This window comes from Astatotilapia calliptera, chromosome 23 (genome assembly GCF_964374335.1).
Source record: "Astatotilapia calliptera chromosome 23, fAstCal68.1, whole genome shotgun sequence".
NCBI lineage: Eukaryota > Metazoa > Chordata > Actinopteri > Cichliformes > Cichlidae > Astatotilapia > Astatotilapia calliptera.
In genome coordinates, this window is record NC_137443.1 from 35,814,052 (window position 1) to 35,837,886 (window position 23,835).

Consider the following 23,835-nt stretch of genomic DNA (forward strand, 5'->3'; position numbering starts at 1 on the left):
GGTCAGGCATTCATAATTCATGTGTCAGTGTCTGAGATGTGATCACATTTTTGCAATTCTTCAGCAAATGTCCGACTGGGGCACTGAGGCTGTCAGGATCATCAAAACCTCAGATGGGAAACAAATATCCTGTTGGACAGGATTTTGTCAGGGATCACAAATCGTCTCTATGAAGCTGCGGCTCGGTGCTTGTTCACATTTGACTTTCGGGTCAAAGTGAATCCAAGTCAGAACTGATCTAATTGCTGACATGATAAACAATTTACTGATGAAGACATAAAACAAACTTTAGCGCTTATTTTGATCCCTTATCTATTGAGTAGGGGTTCTCCGTAACATTACTTGAAAGCAAAAATCCTTTAGGCAGAGAAAAAAAAATCCTTTTGATCTTTGACAATCATTTTATGCCTATAGTTAAAAATTTATACTTGAATCTTAGGCTGCAAAATCACCCCCATGATGAATCTGCTATCTTTTGGTGCATTGTGGACATTTTCTGTCACCAGCCAGCTAATTCAGACAAACATCTACTAAACACTTGTCCTATCCGGTTATAACTGGCTCTTAGGCACCAATTTATCATGAATGGCTTATGGAACTAAGGAGCACTTCTTTTCATATGATTTCCTGCCAATTACCAAGAGATCAGGGCTGCTCACTGACTCTTACTGAATTTCTGTTCCAAGAGGGGGAGAGGAAAAAAAGAGACACTGATTCAGCAGAGATGAACTGGCTACCATGGTAACAAGCCACGGTGGCATTAATTGTGGCATCTTAAAACATAGAACCGGGGCTCTGTCACTTAGAAGAACTGTCGCTTGTTTCACCTTGTCACCAAATGAATGGATTTTTGATGGCTTATTTTAACCTTATAGGGTAATGTGTTTAAAGTTTAATTGGTAAAAAATGTATTTTGAAGAGAGAGGGAGAGGGAGAGAAAGAGAGGGGCAAGCGGGTAGAAATACATAGGCTGGTCTGACTTCACTGCCAGACATTTAAAAGGCCACAGAAGCAGGCGCATCACTTTCTAAATAACAGAAAGCAAAAAATAAGATTAAGGCTGTGGTTTTGATCGTAAATGTTTATGTAGGCAGATATATAAAAGACAAAAAACTGAGAAGCAGCTATCACTCAGGGTGACTGAGAAAAAAAGCAATAAAGGGTAGTAAATCAGAATTTCCTGACATGGTAATGTATTCATTCTCTAAACATTCTCCACTTCCCTACAGTTTCGTACTTGATGTGACGCATGATACAGCAGTATGGCTGAGAGGTTGAAAGAAATATTATTTTCCAGTGTAACACTGTAATTACACATTTTTTGTGGGATTTTTTCACTTCCTTAAAAAAAGAAAGAAAATAACATGAAAAATTGTCTACTTGAAAAATAAAATCTTTAGTATTTTCTGTAGAACCACAACTTTTACACTGGGAGGAGGAGACTGATGTGAATAAAACAAAACAACAAACAATCTAACATAGAATATAACATACAAATATTAGATCACACTGGTATCTCACAGACAATATGCAATGCAACAACAAAATAGGAGATGTATGTAGGGGTAATATTTTTGTTTTTAAGATGTTTGGCCATAGATTTCATTAAGTAATAATAATTAGCTTGTGTCGTCTTTTTATTGGTCTATCTAACCAATAGATTTTCTTTCTTTCTTTTTTGTGAATCCCAAAAAATCTTTGCAGCGGATCATGTTCCTAGATTTCTAATCCTTGTGTAAGCAATGGATCCCTTATGTAGGTAATCAGTTTTCCTATTAAGTTCCTATTAAGTGCTGATGCTTTCATTATAAGATTATTAAAATGAATCAACTTTCTGCCACTTATAATGCAACATTGCATTCAATGGAAGACTTGCAGATGACAATGCAACTTTTTCTGTAATTACTGAGAGTTATGCATCACTAATTGTTGCCCTTCAATTTGTAACAACAAGAAATGCACAAGATCTTCTTGATTAAATATTTCTAGTATAATTATGAATGAAATTATGATATTGATGTAACTTTAAAAACTCATTGAAGGATATTAAAGAAATTCAAGGATTCAAGCATTATACAAAGTTAATTATTTGTGTTCCTTAGTAGGTAATTTGATGGTGAAATTAGAACTCTGTGTTTTCAGTCACTGGGATGAAAATCTGGCACGGGTGAACATCTGATGAACAACAATGCATGGCCTGACTGCAAGGAGAAAGCCAATGATCCATGCTGCTAAAGATGAGCCAGAAGGCAGTTTGCTTGTGGGCGGGTGTGACAAAAATAGAAACCTTGGTTTTAAATGAGAAAACATTCAAAAGCGTTCTAGTGAAAGAACCTTATTCCATGACATGGTGGTGGTACTATCATGGTTTGGGCCTGTTTTAGTGCTTGTGTCAAAAAACAGTGTTTACATGCATCTTCCTCCAAAAGGATGTGTATATTGTAATACTCATATTTCTGAAGAATACATTAACAGTACGGAGTATATGCTATGTTTGTCTCATTTTACAAATATAAATAAATAAATAAACACACACACACACACACACACACACACACACACACACACATATATATATATATATATATATATATATACATACATATATATATATATATATATATATATATATATATATATATATATATATATATATATATATATATATATATATATATATATATATATATATATATATTAGGGATGCACCGATACCGGTATCGGGTATCGGCCTCGATACCACATTTTCTAAAGTACTCCTACTCGTTAAAAGTCCCCCGATACCGAGGATCGATACCACGGTCTGAGACCTGTCTATGTAAGGGTTAATCACAGGTGCCGAGTGCCTGCCCCCAGGCCCCGAGTGCCCACCCCCAGGCCCCGGCTGCAGCTCAGAGCGGGGAGAAAGCGAGGCGAGACATATCAGCTGTGTGGAGCTATTTCAAAGTGAACGAAGGCGTGAAAACAAAGGTGGACTGCAAATTGTGCTCAGCGAAATTGTCCAGAGGAGGCTCGAAAGGTAGTGCATTTAACACAAGCAATTGAATCAAGCACCTAAAATCCCAACACAGCAACGAGTACAAAGAGTTTGCCCACGCTTATTTACCCATGCTTATTAGCACAGAGGAGCATAGCTGATGCTATAGCAGTGGGACGGAAAATAGTTGGGCATTTTAAACATTCCGCCTTAGCCTACTCCCGCCTCGAGGACATTCAGAGACAGCTCAACCAGCCAATAAAGAGACTGCAGCAGGACGTACAGACGCGCTGGAACAGCACGTATTACATGCTCCAGTCCCTCATTGAGCAAAAACGAGTGCTGGGCGTGTATGTGTCGGAGCATGAACTCCCTGACTATCTCACCGCTCACCAATGGGCTCTTATGGAGACGACTGTTGCCATCCTCGCCCCCTTTGAGGAACTAACTAAAAAAGTGAGCAGCTACGACGCACTAGCCTCTGATGTCATCCCAGCTGTGACTGTGCTAGTGAGACTTCTAAACAGAGAAACAGACGAACAAATTTAAAATTAAATTTTGTTTTTTTATAATTATTTATTCTGTCCCTTGTTTGTTTGTTTTTTGTTAAATTATAGGACTAAAGCTGTTACCTGCAAATTTAAATCATGTTTTTATTAAGTACTCGGTATCGGTATCGGCGAGTACTGAAATGCAAGTACTCATACTTGTTTCCGAAAAAGTGGTATCGGTGCATCCCTAATATATATATATACACACACACACACACACACATATATATATATATATATATATATATATATATATATATATATATATATATATATATATATATATATATATATATATATATAGACCAATTTTGTCATATGGTAAAAAATCCTTAATAAAGCTTTTCAATGAAGCAGATGATAACTGAAAGCTTTTTTCTTCTCCTGATTCACAAACATACATGCTTTCTTAGTCTTAGATTGCTAGACTTTCAGCAGGTCAGCTGTGACTTGTGTTGTGTTGGTGGTTGGAATTTGTGGATAGATGTGTATGGATTTCAAGTCAAACATTCTGCTGATTCCTACATATGGCATCACTGATCAATGCATCGGGAGAGCTGCTCCTGCTGCCGCCCCTGCCAATAGCTGTATCGACTTCCAGTCTGCACTTGACCAATCTTTTTCTCTACATGACACATCTGCAAGACCTTTGCTGCATAATTACAAAGAGGAGGTGTACAAAGAGATTCAGAAGAAGTCACTACAATGTGAATCTTCAGGAATAGAAACACCTTCGGTCTTTAGTAAAGAATAATACTAGCTTATATTCAGTAAAACTAATATTTTAGACCTGATTATCATAGCTATGTTGTTTATGGCTTAACTTAGACCTCGCTTGCCTTGTGTAGTAATTTGGCCTCCAATTGTCCTTTTTTAAAATCTTACTTGTGAGAAATCTCTGTGTGTCCATCTGTTCAATTTCTATTATGATAACTGTTTAGCTGAACTACTTTAAATTTGGGAAGTATATTATGGGGACTTGAGTAAGTACAGTGCCAGCTTATTTTGGCAAAATGTTTTGACTGCTGGCTGCTCCACTCTGTGTGTAGGGGGAGGGGCACAAATATGCAAACATGCATGTATGTTTTGGCTATCTTTGTGAGGACAGTGACAAATTACTTGATTTAGATTCTGTAGGACTTGGCAGGTGCACCCATTTTCTATCGCCAGTCATTGGCAGCACTTAAATCCAACTCTCCTCTCCACTTGTCACCGGGTTGTTATCCTACTCTGCATGGTAGCTAAGCTCCAAACCATTTTGCAAACTTTACCTATACTTACCTGCTTGTCTTCTACTCTTCTTCAGTAGAAAGTCCTGCTGATGTGCTTGCTGAAGTCCTTACTTGTGAACCTGCTGGATCCACTCTCTCACGGCCTCTTTTTTGGAAACCTATCTGCCCTGGAGCCTCAGAAAAAAGAAAGGAAAACTTACTTGATTTGAGTGTATGCAGCCTTCATCGATGTAAATTATCTTTGAAGTTGTTCATTAAATGCTGTGGAACAGATGTCATTGGTCTTTTTTGTTCTCCATGCCTGTCTACCTGTTCATTACCCATCTCAACGTGATCTTTGCTTTTGACTTGTGCCAGTGACAGTAAGGTGCAGTATTATGTTTGACTTCATTTTAATGAATCATTCTCAGGTTTTAGCAAAAAGTTTTTCTGTTAGCAGTTAGCCTGCTCCACCCCTTGTGAAGAGGGGAGGGGCAACATATAAACACAATCGCTTTGTTAAACTTTCTAACTGCAATCAGATGAATGTACTCCCAGGATTCTTACCCCTACATTTAAAACAATACAACTAAGTGCTAAACCCTTAAATTAACCTAAACCTAACAAGTATATATGTTTCACTTGGGTACCACTTTACAATAAGGCTCCCCTTATAGATGCTAATAAATAGTTTATAGCTATATTATTAATTAATCTGTAAATGCTTTATAAACCATTATTAATGGTTTATTATGCATTAGTTAAGGGTGAGAAAGAGGAAAAAAACTTACCGGTTTCTTGCCAAATAGTGAGCCAAATGTGTTCACCTATATATTTCATCTAGAGTTGCTATATTAAACATTTCAGACTAAGTTACTATCCTGTAAGCACAATCAGCATTTGTAAACATATTTTTTATCATATAAAATTGTACTTCAGAAATGCATTATAAATATCCACAACTATCAATCAGAGCTTTGTTGTAAAGTGTAAAGCATAAAACCATTTATTAATGAATAATAAATATTTATAAATGCCAAATGGGAGCCTTATTGTAAAGTGTAAAGCATGACACCATTTATTTATGACTAATAAACATTTATAAATGCCAAATGGGAGCCTTATTGTAAAGTGTAAAGCATAACACCATTTATTAATGACTACTAAACATAAATGACAAAAGAGAGTTTTGTTGTAAAGTTTAAAACATGTCAACATTTATTAAGGACTAATAAACATTTATAAATGCCAAATGGGAGCCTTATTGTAAAGTGTAAAGCATGATACCATTTATTTATGACTAATAAACATTTATAAATGCCAAATGGGAGCCTTATTGTAAAGTGTAAAGCATAACACCATTTATTAATGACTACTAAACATTATAAATGACAAAAGATAGTTTTGTTGTAAAGTTTAAAACATGTCAACATTTATTAAGGACAATTAAACATTTATAAATGCCAAATGGGAGCCTTATTGTAAAGTGTAAAGCATAACACCATTTATTAATGACTACTAAACATTTATAAATGACAAAAGATAGCTTTGTCGTAAAGTTTAAAACATGTCAACATTTATTAAGGACTAATAAACATTTATAAATGCCAAATGGGAGCCTTATTGTAAAGTGTAAAGCATAACACCATTTATTAATCACTAATAAACATTTATAAATGACAAAAGATAGCTTTGTCGTAAAGTTTAAAACATGTCAACATTTATTAATCACTAATAAACATTTATAATTGCCAAAAGTGAGTCTTAAATGTATAATGTCACCATTTATAACACTTAGACCTAAATTACAATCAGTGCTTGAAATAACATTTAACTACTGTCAAAAATGGCAATGTATTGTAAGAGTAACACATGTAACATTAAATGTGTTTTTTAAAACACCAAACAGTCACCCACTCCAAAAAAAGTTCATGCCAGACTGGTTCAAACTGGAAATATTTTTTGTGTGTCCTTAAATAAGCGTCCCAGTGGTCCATCAGGGTGTCGCGAACCAAGCCAAGATGACCACTCAAGAACCATCAGGTGTTCCTCCAGCAACTTCTCAGTGCGATTTCCTCTTAGTCTACGGACATGTCCTTTGATGGTCATCCAAGCCCTTTCGATATGCTGTGTATGACTGCCAGATTGAGGATCTACAAACCACCTGCTGTGATTTACAGTGTAATGTCTGTACCCTATGTTTGTCAAAACATTCTTGTAGGCTCTCCACTCATCACTGATAATGGCACTACCCAACTTAACATGCTGTCTGATCAGAGGAACAAGGTGGCGCCTTGATCGTTTTTCAACAAGTTTTAACACGAGCCTTCGCCTTTTGTCTTTAATTCCCATCATTCCAAATACCCATTTCTTCCTTTTCCATGCATTTCCAAAGCGTCCACGTGCATACTGAAAACAAAAAGAATAAAATTAAACAGAATTAAAATGAAAAAGAATGAAATTAAATATCTACAAAGAAACATTCAAAAAGATGCTTGCTTCTACTATTTTTTTTTACTTATGGTAAAGGTTTCCATGTTTAGAGGACACAGTCAGATCTGCATTGATTCTAACAAACCTGTCTGAGAGTTTACCAACCTTTCGCTGATGACGGAGACAGCTTTCATCTATAACCACAAATTCTCTGTCACCACCAAGACGGTGTCCATTGTTTATTCTGTGTCTTTTAATTGCACGTATACAAACATGTCGAATGTGTCTTGCCATGCTACTTAGTGTTCTGGAGCTGCCAGCCACTTCATCATCGATCAAATCTATTTGTCTGAGCCTGAGCCCTTGTGAAAATCTGTGATAGAAATTGAGGCAATTATTACTTACTGAGGCCCTAATTTTATTTCACAAGTCTCGTATTGGTGTTCAATTATGAAAGGTGCATTGCTATTAATGTCTACATCTACATATACCTGTAAATGAACTTCATCCAACTGAAAAGAGATGTTTTTGATTTCTCAAAGAGGGAGCCAGTTCTAATTGTTCTGGAAACTTTCCTATGACTTGCTCTTTTGCAGCACCTGAGAACATATCAATGAGTTAAGTAAAGAAATGGACCCTTAAACAAGAGCATTAATTAAAAAGATAATCACAAAATTAAGTATGAAGAAAATAATAATGAAAAGAGGTTAATGCTCCCTCTTGCATTGATAACCGAAATATTTTGTTATATTTACTACATGCACTACATTATCATGCATTATACATACCACATATATTGGTCTTTCTTCACCACGGAAATCATTTTCATCTTATGGTGACAAACAGGACATCTAAGCTTCTTTTTTAGCAGGTGTTTCTTCTGCAGCCATTTAATGAGCCTTAGTGCCTTATATTTAGTTTGTTTTCCTTCTATTCTGGCGCGCAATCTCATTCCCAAAGACATTCTGGTGGAAAAAAATGAGTAATTTATTTTATTATCACCTCGAAACACCGTAAAATACTCTATGGGAGTCTAGTGCAAATCGGTTCAGAGTTAAAGAACTTCACATGCTATATAAAACAAGCCCTATAATCAAAAATAGTCCCACGCAAAAAAGAGGATTGTCTCACCTGTTATAATGTATCTCCGACTTTGTTATGTAGATCTAACCCGCTGGATTCATGCTAAAAAAATATGTTCTGCTGCCAAAGGGAGGGAAAACAAATTTAATTTAAACGCAGAGGAGCTTATACAACCATCCAATCACAGTTAACTTTATTAAGGAAAGCCCCTCCTCTCAGAGCGCGACAGGCAGTGGAGCGCTCTGGAAGGTCAAGCCAAAGGGGCACGAACAGACAAAATTTGTGTGCGTCTGCGACTTACACAGTTAGCACACATTCGAAGAGATACAAAAAGCAGAGACTGGATGATCTAGATTGCACTAAGCCAACGACGTCAGCAGTTAGACATGAAGGTGAGTATAATGCTAGCTAGCTAGCTACCGAGCCATTTGGCTGCTAGCTACAGTGGCTAACTAACATAACATAACATGTGAATAGCTCTATTACTATTGGTTATTCCAAACGATTGATATCACTTAGTTGTATATTTTTAGTTTTGTTTATGTGCATCATTAAATTTATATTAAACACCCTGGTAAGGCAGTACACATAAGAATTATTTGCCTTGTTTTAGAAATGTCTGAACCACCACATGTGTATATAACATAATTTTTACAAAGTGGCTTTTTATAAATTCAAGTTGTAACCGTTTTTAATCAATATTTTATTTGAGTTTCCCAAGTTTCGATTATAAATAATTTTAGTATTGTAATTTAATAATTGTTTGTTCTTTAGATTCTTCTTCTAATCCTGCCCCTACTGCAACTGCCCTTCTTAACAAGGAGCGAGAGAAACTGACTTTTCTTAAGGAGGAACTGGAGCGCGACACCCTGATGGACCACTGGGACGCTTATTTAAGGACATACAAAAAATATTTCCAGTTTGAACCAGTCTGGCATGAACTTTTTTTGGAGTGGGTGACTGTTTGGTGTTTTAAAAAACACATTTAATGTTACATGTGTTACTCTTACAATACATTGCCATTTTTGACAGTAGTTAAATGTTATTTCAAGCACTGATTGTAATTTAGGTCTAAGTGTTATAAATGGTGACATTATACATTTAAGACTCACTTTTGGCAATTATAAATGTTTATTAGTGATTAATAAATGTTGACATGTTTTAAACTTTACGACAAAGCTATCTTTTGTCATTTATAAATGTTTATTAGTGATTAATAAATGGTGTTATGCTTTACACTTTACAATAAGGCTCCCATTTGGCATTTATAAATGTTTATTAGTCCTTAATAAATGTTGACATGTTTTAAACTTTACGACAAAGCTATCTTTTGTCATTTATAAATGTTTAGTAGTCATTAATAAATGGTGTTATGCTTTACACTTTACAATAAGGCTCCCATTTGGCATTTATAAATGTTTATTAGTCATAAATAAATGGTGTCATGCTTTACAGTTTACAATAAGGCTCCCATTTGGCATTTATAAATGTTTATTAGTCCTTAATAAATGGTTTTATGCTTTACACTTTACAATAAGGCTCCCATTTGGCATTTATAAATGTTTATTAGTCATAAATAAATGGTGTCATGCTTTACACTTTACAATAAGGCTCCCATTTGGCATTTATAAATATTTATTATTCATTAATAAATGGTTTTATGCTTTACACTTTACAATAAGGCTCCCATTTGGCATTTATAAATATTTATTATTCATTAATAAATGGTTTTATGCTTTACACTTTACAACAAAGCTCCGATTGATAGTTGTGGATATTTATAATGCATTTCTGAAGTACAATTTTATATGATAAAAAATATGTTTACAAATGCTGATTGTGCTTACAGGATAGTAACTTAGTCTGAAATGTTTAATATAGCAACTCTAGATGAAATATATAGGTGAACACATTTGGCTCACTATTTGGCAAGAAACCGGTCAGTTTTTTTCCTCTTTCTCACCCTTAACTAATGCATAATAAACCATTAATAATGGTTTATAAAGCATTTACAAATTAATTAATAATATAGCTATAAACTATTTATTAGCATCTATAAGGGGAGCCTTATTGTAAAGTGGTACCTTCACTTGTTATATAGTTAGTAAGATAGATATGTTTAGAACATGTCTATAAAGTGTAAAAACAAAAATATGGGTTACACTCTATGAGAAGGGCACTGCATTAAGAAAAAAAAATTTAATCTAAGGTTTGGTATAATATTAGATGGCACTTAATTTTGTATTAGCGCCGTCCTCCTCCTGTTCAACTAATCTACTCTGTGATGAAAAGATATTTACTCCCTACGCATGAATCACCACAAACCCTAAACAGCCATGGCTTATTTTGAATGCTGTCCACACACACTGAGCTCGACATGCTGATGTGAAAACAAGCTTAACATGGTTGCTGACCTTTCTGTAATTACCTGAAGAGTATTTCAGTCTCTCAAAGCCTCCTGCCTCTGAAGCCTCGGGAGAAAGTGCATGTCCTGGTGATGCACATCTGGAGGACATTGGGGGCAGTGCTGATGCGGCACATGTTTAGTCTAGAGAATAAAGTGATAAAAAATTAAAAAGAAAAATCTCAGCTTCCGATTTGGACGCTAAAAGCAAAGATCGTAATTGCTGTTTGACAAGATGATTTGCTGGAAACCGCTAAAGGGAGAAGTTTAGATAAAACAGCAAGGTTTTGTTGATTTTGCACCAGGCCAGCTCATACACCCCACAAATGTCTCCATCAGCTGAGATTTAAAAAAAAAAAAGTCTTGAAATACAAGCCCGAGGGAAGGTCAGGTGGACTTTCCAAAAAAATAAATAAAATACTGTCTCAGCCTGATAAAATCCCTGGATTCTTTAAATACGCAGTATCTCTTGGGGAAGGATTAAACTCAGAAAGGTCTCTGTTAAGCAGGTATGAAAAATGCATCAAAGTTTATTTAAAAAGACGTCTTTTTGATAAATACATTTACTCAGGGAACCATAAAACACTTCAAAGTATGACACTGCACGTTGCACGACAAATCGTATGTGATTGCCAATTATGGCCAGTTAGAAATACTCATCAGATATGAGTTTCAGAATGGGAGTGGGAAATTGCAAGCAATCTTGTAGCACAGCATCACTGCCTGACTGAAAGCTATTGATTGGCTTCACTGTTGGTTTTTCTCTGTGGGAATTGCGCCATGTATACAACAATTACATGAAGCATTTGAAAAGCAATAGCTAATACGCTTTCTGAACTATGGGATTTCATGAAGCTCTATAATTATCTAGAAGGCAAATTCTATAACAGTTATCCCTGTATGTCAATAATAGTATGAAAGGTATCTCAGAACTCTCATCAGGAAAACCAGACCTTGTCAAAAGAATGGAGAGTAGTTAAAGTACATCTGACCTATTAAACTATAAAATTCCTCTTGACACACATGCACACACTCAAGTTTGGATGTGTTTTGCTAGCAGCTGCTAATGTGATGCCCAAGATGCTAACCTCAAGCATGCAAGGATGTCAGGAGAGGGTGACCTCACTTACAGCCGTATATCAGACTTCATGCAAATCCCTCTGGAGCCACTAAAGGCCACTTGGCAGAGTTCTTTGCACATTTTACTCATATTTACTAACAGCTGTTAAATGACATTTACCTCCATTTCATCACTGCGGTTCCAGTGATGTCTGCCTTGGTGCCTTTTGAGAATAGGCCAGCATACTGACAGGTTTCAGGACTGTTTCAAAGCATGATATGGTGGAAGTTTGACTTTCGAGGATGATACAAAACTTGCCCTTAAGCAGGAATAATGATTTGCAGGTAAATGGTATCAAATATGACAGGGGAACAGGTCATCCAATTCTGAAATTCTAATCTCACATAGTGTGTGTTGTCTGTAAAGTATGGTGGTCCTGACAGTTCCAATTCATAGCACCTTAAGAAAACACCAGGAAACAGAAAAAATAAGCGCACAAAACTCAAACATAAAGGGAATTGAATAAAGCAAAGTGGAAATAGAAATAAATACAAAGAAACTTGTATAAAACATAAAGGAAGTAGATAAAAAGAAATTGGGAGCAATTGTTTTTGGGAAAAGCTGTTCCCAAAAAACAAAACATGGGACTGGGACATTCGTAAAAAGTGCAGGATTCATTGTTGTTCATCGGGAGAAAAATATGCCAGGTAATGTGTGTTTTAATTGCATGAGTCATATAATACTGTAGATACAAGTTTGCTATTAATTGTTTATCGTTCTCTTGTCACTTCTATCACATTCCTGTCTCCTCAAAAACACTTAATTTTTTTTGTTTTTGTTTTTGCAGCATTTTTCTCTTTTCTCGTGTTTTCTTAAGTTGCAGTGTGTTTGATTCTTCAGGGCCACCGTAGTAGAGTCAGCAGTACCAAAACACCCAGCACCAGGAGCAGACAAAGGGAATATTCACCTAAAGGCACAGCTAAAAGTACAAATCCAATCCCTCCTCGTCACTACCAGTGAAACTCTAGGTATCTTTAACTCTGCAACTCTGCAATTTTAAAAGTATGATACAAATTAATAAAAAAGTGTTTTGAATGGAACATTGCACTGGTGCTCCCTGATGACAGTGGCCTCTCCAAACAGATCAGTGCACAGCAACAATCCCTAAACAGCTGTGGAATGGTGCAAGAGACATAACAATTTAAAATCGAGCAGCCATGGGATGGACCAGAGCAAATGCACAGGAGCCAAGGGAGCCATGGTGGTTCATGGCTGTTTATGGCAAAACAACTGGGATTAGCCCATTAGGTTTTAATGTGGCCTATCCCCACGGTTGACCCTAGTCATAGTAAATAAACACAAGCACGTCCTCACCTTTCTTGCATGCGATGCTGAGCCCGACTTGCACTGCAGCCCCGGCGACTGTGTATGCAAGTGACGTATGAGCTCATCTGTTCCCGCATCACACTAATGCAACCCGACAGTATCTGCATCACATCATAATGCTGAAACCCCCATGCAATTATTCCTTGGGATACATTCATATTCATAATCCAATTAGTTTTGACTTCAAGATGAGGGCTTTTTTTTTCCTGATACAAATATGATTTATCCTGTTTGGGGGATTATATCAGAGTCTAAATGTCTGCCCTACAAGGACTGAGTCAAGCTAAAGTAAAGTCAGAATTGTTTATCTCTTTGTTTTCTTTAGTGGAAACGAGACGCTCGAGCGTAACTAAGCTATGTTTGTACTAGTCCACCCACCTGCTGTAAATAAGAGGAGGCATTCGCTACATATGATGCATGCACGCAGGAGGTGATCTTTTTTCTTTTCTTTTTTTTTACGCTTTCAGGAAGCGCACTTCATGTGCACCAAAACAAATCAGTAGGAATTTTCTCTCCAACACCCTCCTACACATTAACACCCCCACACCACCCACATGCACACCCCCTCCACACACACACACACACACACACACACATATATCCAATTAATTAGTGTGAATGAGTGATATGTCCTTGCCTTGGCCGTCTGACCGTCCGCCCTCAGCCTGTTTGCTTTTTGCATGCCAGGGACCCGAGCTGACAATCAGTTACTTAGTTTGGATTGAACACATCGCTCGCATGGTTTGATCGGCCCCACAGCAGGACTCTGCGCCTATTTGAAAGATGGCAAACAAAACATTCATTAAACATAACAGACGTGCCCTAAGAGTGAAGGAGAGTCTGGGATGAAGGCGAGGACGGATAGAAACGCAAAGCTCTGCTTACTCCACAGCACAGGAAAGACTCAAATCTTTAGCAAACTTACGTAAAAGGGTGTGCTGCTTTAGTGAGGAACTTCACTGATGGACATGATCTGTCTCAAATATCTGATTCTGCACTGCAGCAATGATATGTTGGAGCAAAAAGTGCACTTTTTTTTTCAAAAAACTGGAGATAATTTATCTAAATTTCTTGAGCTGTCATTTCCCTTTCCCCTTCTTGGTGTCTCACCTCCTCTTGTCAGTACTAGGACACCCATCCTCACCAAAGACTTCCCCAAGCTGCCTGGATCTTGTTCGTTCCGTGTGTCGTTCTCCTTCAGTAAATATTGCCTGATCATATTTGAGGTTGTGGTTGCTGCTAGAGGGGTTAATGTAGCTGGGGAGAGGAAGAGATACAGGAGAATTATCCTCCTGAGATCCAGAAGAAAAAAAAGTTTCATATTTTGAATTTTCTTTATTAATATGGTTGAAAGAAACATGCTACAGTATTTTTTTTTCAAAATTGTTTTTTTTTTTCACTTTTTATCCTCTGTTTTTGCAGTGGACATGGGGTCTTGCTTGATCACTGAATGATAGGATGTGATGTAATGTTTTCATCTGGATTTCTGGTATCAAACCTCAGAATAGGACATACCAACACTTGAAGAGCTTGTAGGAAGGAGCAAAATGATGATCTCTGAAGTCCATTATGGATTAGAAGTAAGGTATAAGCTGCAACTCTGAAGGTATGAGATTTCATAGCAGTTTGTGTCAGGGAAACCCAATGCCACAACTTCAGAGGCACAGCTTATACAGTGGGCACCTCCTCCAAGCTGCCACCTACCTGCTCTTATGTCTGGTCCTCCTCCACCTCATCTCTGAAAGCTCAAAGTCTGACTACCCTTCCACAATTCTGAATAAAGTAATTTGTGCCTCATTCAACCCTTCCTTTCCTGAATCATGGGCACAGGTTGAGAATGAGAGGTAGTGAATCCTGTTGTCCACTGCAAGGGACACTAAATAAAAGTCTCGCTTTGAGAGGGTTAAATTTGTTTTAGTAAGATTTTGGAAACTTGCAATTATTTTAAGACTCTGATGCGGAAGAAAGAATTTGGGTTTAGCATCAGAAACGTAGCATCTGTTAAAAAATGTGGAAACTGCAATGTCTGCCATTTTGAAAAGAAAGCTAATATGCTGTGTTAGCTACACCGCCACAAGTGTGGCATTACCAGAAAGCTCTGGTAATGCCACACTGTCCTCTTGACAGGATTGAAGAAATCAACCAAACTGCATAAAAGGTGCTTGACCTACAAGTCTCAGAGTCATGTCCCCCACAGAGGACAAAAATGAACTTCTGGGTCAGCAGTTTGAATCACTTCAAATATCACGAGTCCAAATACTGAAGGAAGTCACATATGTGGCAGCACTTTGTAACAGTGGGTATTGAGTAAAGCAAATTCTCTCCTCAAGCCACCGATAAAGAGATCTGAGAGAGAGAGACATACCAGCAAGTTCAGACAGACAGGAAGAAACAAAAAGACAGGAAATGAAGGAGATGGGCAAACCAACACGTATGCAGACCAAGTAACGCCAGGAAAAACAAAAAAAAGAAACAACGCAAAACACAGGCAGACAGATAGACAGGTGGGCAGGGAGGAACCATAAGCAGTCAACTGGCCATAATGGGAACACTTTCCAGCCACATGTAGGTGGCCCTAATGATGTGCTGATTATTTGTGAGGCTTGCTGGAGTCTCCTGACTCCTGGGCTGGTGTCTCATTGCACATGTGTGTGCGTCTGCATTGTTTCCTCTCTGCACAAAAAAAAATGGTGTCAGAGAATGCGAGACAGAGAGAGAAAGACACACACACAGAGGAGGTGTAACTTAGCATGCCCATTTTCTGTCACGCTCTCAATTCCAACTGAGCACTGCAGATGGAGGAGGGGGAGGGGGATGGGGTGGAGGGTGTGTGTGTGGTGGTGGAGTGGAGGGATAACTACCTCAACTGTCCTGTGCTCCCCACACCCCTCCCCAACATCGCCCCCTCCCCCCAAGCCCTCCTACAGCTGATGTAATAATCTTAAACAGTGGAGTGTAATATAACTCGATGGTAGATGAGAAAATGCTGAAAACACTCCTGGCTTCGTGTTTTTGTTGCTATTCCTTTCTACTTTTTTTGTAAAGGAATTTCTGTGTGTGTGTGTGTGTGTGTGTGTGGGGGGGGGGGGGGGGGGGGGGGGTGATACAGAACGTCACGCACACATGCGCATATAGGGTTCCACACTGACGCATCGTTTGTTGTATAGTCAACTGTTTCTCTGCTGATTTTTTTTTTTTTTGCTTTCTTTTCCCTCCCTGCGCGGGCTGAGCCATGCCTGTACCGGATAATTGTTTTTACTGCATTCAACAGTGTTTCTCAGAAGCAACGGGTCGAAAGTCCGGACTGTGACAGTGGAGGCTCTGCAGGGACAAACTAATGCCTCCTTCTTCTTTCTGAGAAAGAAGGCTGAGCTATCACGATCCTTACTGTGAAGATCTCACCCGTGTATTTTTCTGACGATGCCGGGTTGGACACTTTCACCGTGTAGCTGCGAGCTGTGAGAATTCTCGTGGAAGAAGCATCTTATTGTGCGTGTTTGATTTTTGTGCCGCTGGATGGAAAATTCGAAAACACCGAAAGCCCTAAAAGCAAAAGAAAGAAACAAAAGTGAGTTTTCTTCTTCTTCCAAGGGGGTTCGAAAAGCGACCCCCCTCCTTTCTCTCTCTCCTCAGCATTCCCTCAGTCAGTCGACGGATTTTTTTTTTCCATTACAGCTCAGTAGAGGGTGTCAGATCTTTCTTAGAGCACCGCGCTAGGATGAACGCAGTCTCCGCGTTCCTCTTTTTGTGATTCCTGAATTTGCCACAAAAAAGAAGAAGAAGAAGAGGGGGGAGAAAAGGAGAGGGAGTGAGAGAGAGAGAGGTTGTAGTTGGTACTGGTGTTGAGGAGAAGAAGAAGAAGGAAAAAAAATCGGCGCAAACGAGCCAGGCGAGACGCCGAGGGATGTGAGGGGGGGATGCCGGTGTTTTGCAGTGGTGGGACCGCCTGTGAAGCCCCAGCGCTGGGAGTGAATTCAGCACCGGGGGGAGAGCGGACAGCTCCCGACGAAGCCGCCGCCGCCGCCGCAGCGCTCAGTAACACAACCGGTGGGAGGAAAAAGCCACGGATTTGTTCGTTTTTACCCCCCCACCACCACCACCTTCCCCCCTCTCTCCATCACTGCCAAGGTCAGTGTTAAACGACCTGAAAAAGCAAAGAAAAAAACGAAAAGATGAGCCGGACTCCGCTGACGCTCTTTTCTTTCCGCTTTTCTTCCGATTATATCCCCGAACCCTGCGAGGCTGTGAGGACTCGGTCGACTTGAAAGAGACGTTTATGTTTGTGTTTTTGGATTCGTGGGGGGAACAGAGAGGAAACAAAACTGGAAGAGTGGACACGAGAGCAGGTTAGACGCAGCATGGATGTGTGATAAAAAGACTGCCTTATCTCTCTCCCCCCTTCCGTAAATATCTGTATTTCTCTCTCTCCCTCTTTTCTCCCCCCCCCCCTTTTTTTTTTTTTTGCTTCCCTCCTTCCCGCTGATGCAGACCAGACCCCCAGCTCGCGCCGCGTCTTGAATCCGGGAATGAGTCGTCCACGTTGAAAAAATGCTGCTTTGGATCGTCCTGCTGAAAGCCGCTCTTTGTCTCGCCAGGGGAAACGTTACAAGGGACGTTTGCAAGGAGCAGATATGCTCCTGCAACGAGGTGGAGGGAGACCTACACATAGACTGCGAAAAGAGGAGCTTCACCACTCTGCAGCAGCTCACCGGCCCCAGCTCGCAGTTTTATCACTTGCTGCTACACGGGAATTCTCTCTCTAGGCTCTTTCCCAACGAGTTCGCCAACTTTTACAACGCCGTGAGTCTGCATTTGGAAAACAACGGCTTGCACGACATCGTGCCCGGCGCCTTCCTGGGACTTCAGCTGGTTAAGCGGCTGCACATCAATAACAATAAGATCAGATCGTTCAGGAAGAGCACGTTTCTGGGCTTGGACGACTTGGAATATCTCCAAGCTGATTTTAATCTACTGAGGGATATTGACCCCGCCGTTTTCAGGGACCTAAATAAACTTGAAGTGTTGATACTTAACGACAACCTCATCAGCGCGTTGCCCGTGAACGTGTTTCAACATGTGCCCATTACGCATCTCGACCTGCGCGGAAACCGAATCAAAACGTTGCCTTATGAAGGGATCCTGGAGCAGATCCCGGGCATTGCGGAGGTTTTGTTGGAGGACAACCCGTGGGACTGTAACTGCGACCTGGTTTCGCTCAAGGAGTGGCTGGAGAACATACCGCGGAACGCGCTCATTGGGAGGGTGATATGCGAGGCTCCCACCAGGCTGCAGGGCAGCGACCTGAACGAGACGTCAGAGGCGGATCTGTGCCCCTCGCAGAGCGCCGGCGTGGACAGCAGCCTGGTGGCCCCTCCCACCCAAGAGGAGACCTCCATGGCCCGCGACACGCACCCGACGCCTTACAAGCCCAGCGGAAATGCCAGCAGGCCCCCGACGCCAGGAGGCCACGGGTCCAACAAGAACCACTCTAAATCTCGTGAGAACTGGCAGCTGAAAACGAAACCCACTCCAGTGGCGGCAGGTGTGGACAGGGAGCAACAGCAGCTGCGCAACGTGACGTGCCCCGAGCCGTGCAAGTGCAAGCTGGTGGGCTCCAGGCAGGGGCTGGGGGTCAACTGCGAGGGCAAGAAGATCGAGAACCTGTCCAACCTCAAACCCAAACCCCTGGCCGCTCACGAGCTCAACATGAGAGAAAACAACATCCACGCGGTGAAGAAAAACCAGCTGCTCGGCTACGCGAGCCTCAACTTGCTCGACCTGGGCGCGAACAACATCAAGGTGATCGACAACGGCACGTTTCAAAACCAGAGCGAGCTCAGGTGGCTGTACTTGGATAAGAACTACCTGGACGCGCTGGTGACGGAGATGTTCGTGGGCCTCGTGAATTTGGAATATCTCAGTTTGGAATACAACGACATCCAGCTCGTAGTTGCGGGCGCGTTTAGCCCCATGCCGAACCTGAGGGTTCTCTTCCTCAACAACAACTTGCTCAAATTGTTACCCGCGGATGCTTTCCTTGGGATTTCTTTATCTAAGATCAGCCTGCACAACAACTACTTCCCCTATCTCCCCGTGGCAGGCGTGCTGGACCAGCTCAACTCGATCATCCAGATCGATTTGCACGGGAACCCGTGGGATTGCTCGTGCAAAATCGTGCCCTTCAAGCAGTGGACGGAGAAGCTGGGGGCCGACGTGATCGTGAGCGACCTCAAGTGCGAGTCGCCGGAGGAGTTCTGGAAGCGAGACTTCCGCTACGTGCGGAACGACCTGCTGTGCCCCAAGCTCTACGTCTCCCCGACGTCGCTGTCCAAAAACAGCACTTTCGCGCAGGACTCGGGGACGCGCTCGAACTCCTACCTGGAGCCCAACAGGGTCTCCATCTCGGTGCTCGTGCCCGGTCTGCTGCTGGTGTTCGTCACGTCCGCGTTCACCGTGGTGGGGATGCTCGTGTTTATTTTGCGGAACCGAAAGAGGTCGAAGCGGAGGGACGGAAACTCCTCCGCGTCCGAGATCAATTCCCTGCAGACTGTGTGCGACTCTTCGTACTGGCACAGCGGGTCTTATCACGCGGACGGGGGCGCGCACCGGGGCTTCGACTGCAGCACGCATCTCTCCACGACAAACGATGCGTAAAAAGGAAAGATGCCCCCCTCCCTTCCCTGGATTACAAACACACACACAAAGAGACAGATACACATACGAACTTTATATTTTATCCATTTGAACCAAGTCTGCTGCTGCTGCTTGCACAGCCCCCCTGCCCCTCCTCACCCCACTCTGTAATATATGTATATGCCAAGCCCCCCCCCCCCCCCCCGCCCCCAAAGAAAAGGCTACAACCCATCCCTCCCCTTTTCTCTCTCCCTCCCAGTAGTCGGATTTTTTTATTTTGTTTTTGCCGCAATCGGACCACAGATCTCTGCAAGACAGAAAAGAGGGGAGAGAGAGAGAATAACAACAGTAATATTATTATTATTATTATTATTATTAATAATAATAATAATAATAATAATAATAATAATTCAAAGAGCGAGCGCGTGTGTGTGGATTCAAGGACCGAGGACCCGTCCCCGAGGGAATGGTGCACGAGCGCATGAATGTAAATGTAAATACTCGGACCCGATGTATCATAATCTGCATGAAGATATTTCGCATGGTTTCAACACACACACACACACACACCTACACACACACACACACACACACACACACACACACACACACACACACACACACACACCTACACACACACACAGCCAGAGAGACGGGCGCGCGACGGAGAGGGGAAACCATAACCACCACAAACAAGCGTAAAAAGGAGCCAACTCGACCCCTTCTCATGTTATATCAATATGACGACTATATATAGATATTAAGAGTTATATATGACTATTACAAAGTGCCATTTCTCTATTTTTTTGTGAACCTGCAGTTAGGATTTGTATTTGTTGTTTTGAACTTGTTTGGAGAAACAAAAACATAAAAGGAGGGATGAAGAGGAGGAAGAGGAGTGTGATGGAAGTGAAGCTGTCAGTGCATGTTCTTTTTTTCTGTTTGTTATCATTTTTTTTTGATTGTCGATGAATATTTGGGGTTATTTATACTTAAGTGGCGCAGATTTTGAACAAAAAGAGAGAAAAAAAAGAAAAAGAAACCCACGTCTGCGCACTCATCATCTCCTTTATGAATGTAAAACTGTGTTATTTTATGGTGTGCCAATTGTTCAGATATTCCGACATGCAGATGAGCATGACCAATTAACGTCACTCAGATGCTTATGCTGCAAAGTTAATGTAGCTAAAAATAACAGTGTGTTTTTTTTTAACCTTATTTTTTTCTTCTTCTTCTTCTTTTTATTTATGTGTCAATGAATATAGCCTGCTTTGGGTGAGAGGAAGAAAACAAAACAAATAAATAAACAAAAAAACATTGCAACAAGTTAAAAAGTTGGGGGTATGGGGGTGGGGGGTTTATACTGTCATATTTTTTCAAAAGCAAAGAAGTGTTTTCAATTGAGCTAATGCAATTCGATGTAAACAGCGAAGGTAGACTGACATAGATAGAACGCTGTTTTTTAATGTCAGGAAAAAAAATGTATTCCTCCACATAAAAGCTTATGGCTATGATTCACTTTCATTATATTGTGAGCTTTTGTAAAGCCATCTAATCTTGTCCAAATAGGAGAAGTCACTGTATTTAGGACAAAACGTGCTTGAAAGAGGCGGGGTTTTTTGTTTTTGTTTTTTGGGGCTGGGAGAGAAGTGAGGCAAGCTGGAGCATTTTACAGCAAGAAAGAAATCAAACAAAGGTACCTACATACAAACATAACGCAGAGGTAACTACATAAAGCAAGATGTCTTTTTTTTGCTTTCAAATTATTCACTTTTGAACTTGAGCTACTCTTCTTGAAGGGGCTGCATGGTTTTTGTGAGCTCATGACAACAATGCCATGACTGAATACCTGTTTTATTGCTATTTTCTCTTCCCAGAGCTCAGCTATTGTCATGGGATATGCTGCTTATAGCCTATATTGCTTTACCTGAATTTAAAACAAAGAAGAAGGATGACCCCCCCCCCCCCCCAAAAAAAAAAAAAAAACCCAAACAAACAAACAAAAAAACAAAAACGAAACAAAACCCAATGACAACAACACAAAAACAACAACAAACAAGCATTAAGATAGCTGGGGCTTGTTTGAAAAAAAGAAAGTCAATTCTTTAACTCTGCAGTAGCTCAAACAGAAGCGAGGAATGTGCAATTAGCATTTTTGTCTTTTGACTTAATGTTTGTTATGTAAAACCCTAGCACTGGTTTTCACTTTGCCAACTGATTTTCTTTTACAAAACCCACCCCAATATGCTTAATTTCGACACGAGTTCAGGCTAATTCGGTCAAAACTTACCATGGCCACGATGAGAGTGTACAGAGACGATGTTTAGACGGGCTTACATCCCCCATACTGCCCCTCACCTTGCCTCTTCTTCCCCCCACAAGTAGGCCTACAATTCAAGCTAGCGCTGTTCATGGTGCTGAATCATTTTTCCTGCTTTTTTTTCTTTTGTCTGTCGGCCCCCTTTGTGCGTGCGTGCAGGACCGCGCGTGCACGGTCATGCAGCCCGCATGTGTGAAGACAAATCAGAGAGAGCGCGCGCGAGAGAGCAGCTGCGTGACCATTTGCATGTACGTGTAGCCGCCCTTACTTTCCCTCCCCTCTTTACCCCAAACCACATAATCATACGCAGCTTGACCTTGGAGACTAACATCTCAGCAGATCTGTGACAAACCAGTCACCACCCTCATCACCATTTTCGTCCTTGCCCCCCCGAAACACGCCACCACCTCCACCAGCTTCCCTTTCCTCGGTTTTCCTGTCCAATCACAGGGAGGGGATATATTGGGGGTAACTATGTGTCTATTCTGTGGAGTATTTACTGTGCCACAGTCCACTGATGATTTGTCATAACTTTCAAACGCTGTGTTTCAAAGTTACATTTATATGCTTTGCGATATTTGACCTGCTTCTATTTTGTTAAATAAAGTGTGGTTGAGGTTGAGTAAAAAAACAAAGTATTTGGTTTTAGGTTTTTATTTATTGGAGCTGGTTTATTGACAAGGTTGATTTATCATCTGTTGTAGTTTTGCATAATTTACATGCTGCAGGATTTCCACATACTTAGCATGTTGAGGCGCACCAGCTTCTGGGTTTCTTCTTAATTACTGTAAAAATTGTTATAATAATCATTGTTCTTATCAGGGTGAGTTAAGGGTCCTTCCACTCATGAGTAAGAATGAAAGCTACTTTTTTTTTCTTTGCTAAGCTCTACCTTTCAACCCACATAATTAAAACAGTGTGCCTGCATCAGTGTCATGGTATAGGCCAGTTATGCAGTCAAGCACTGTACAGGAAGTTAACACTAAATGTCATACACCACACAAGTTTAAGTAACAGACACCGTTGATGGGAACATCGATATGATGGAAAAAAAACACGACACACAAAAAACAAACAAAAAAATCAATTTTATATTTTGTTTTTTGGAATTAGGCTTTTAATGTGCTGAACAGTGGGGCAGTGCTCAAATGTTTGATACAAAATAATCACTTGAATGTTACAAAAATGGTTTGGGGATTATTTTAGATGAAATGGTGTACTTCTCCTTGAAAAACGACATAACAGCCATTCCACCTCAGATTCATCATCAGTGTTATGTAAAAATTAATTATTTTAAAGCCATAAATTCAAATATTTTCCAAAACTGCCCTTAATTCACCCTATATTTTTTACATTTTAGAATCCCTAGAAAGACAATCACACATTTTCATGTGCTTTTGAACTTACAGCTCTAATATCACACAATATCAAACAAAGCAACAATTTAGGTTCATGATTTATTTGGGTAGTAAAAGGAAAATTTGAAGATGACTGATACCTGAATAAGGTAGACCAGAGCAGTTGTAGTTGCAAGGTTGAGATTTTGATTATATGTTTTTTTTTTCTTTTTCAAATGTTTTTTTTGTTTTGGTGAGAAAACATGCTCTATGGGGAAGCTTATGATACTTCTATTTGTAAGTAACACATTTCTTTCTAAGCCTTATGATTTTGGAAGAGTAAATCTAATAGCAAGAAGTAGCTAAAGCTGACCTATAAAGAAATGACGTCACAGTTGCATGACTTTAACCACTATGCTCCTGTGTTTGGTGTGCTGACA

General features: G+C 40.1%; 1 protein-coding gene and 2 long non-coding RNA genes across 3 annotated transcripts; 2 read left to right on the forward strand and 1 right to left on the reverse strand.

The window, feature by feature from the left end:
• Positions 1 to 6,199: 6,199 nt before the first annotated feature.
• On the reverse strand, positions 6,200 to 12,127 carry LOC113016459 (uncharacterized). The gene is made up of 6 exons (XR_013905054.1): positions 10,684 to 12,127; positions 8,304 to 8,375; positions 7,961 to 8,137; positions 7,664 to 7,771; positions 7,338 to 7,545; positions 6,200 to 7,148 (listed from the first exon to the last, which is right to left on the reverse strand). It is a non-coding gene; the product is annotated as an uncharacterized LOC113016459 (long non-coding RNA).
• On the forward strand, positions 8,390 to 9,645 carry LOC145424097 (uncharacterized). The gene is made up of 2 exons (XR_013905055.1): positions 8,390 to 8,647; positions 9,030 to 9,645. It is a non-coding gene; the product is annotated as an uncharacterized LOC145424097 (long non-coding RNA).
• Positions 12,128 to 15,881: 3,754 nt separating the features above from the next.
• On the forward strand, positions 15,882 to 22,693 carry slitrk1 (SLIT and NTRK like family member 1). The gene is made up of 2 exons (XM_026160105.2): positions 15,882 to 17,451; positions 17,594 to 22,693. The coding sequence occupies exon 2, from the start codon at positions 17,654 to 17,656 to the stop codon at positions 19,757 to 19,759; it is 2,106 nt and encodes a 701-aa protein (XP_026015890.2). The 5' UTR covers positions 15,882 to 17,451; positions 17,594 to 17,653; the 3' UTR covers positions 19,760 to 22,693.
• Positions 22,694 to 23,835: the final 1,142 nt, after the last annotated feature.

Coding starts and splice junctions, on each gene's coding strand:
- slitrk1 (XM_026160105.2), top strand. CDS start 17,654: ATGCTGCTTTGGATCGTCCTGCTGAAAGCCGCTCTTTGTCTCGCCAGG.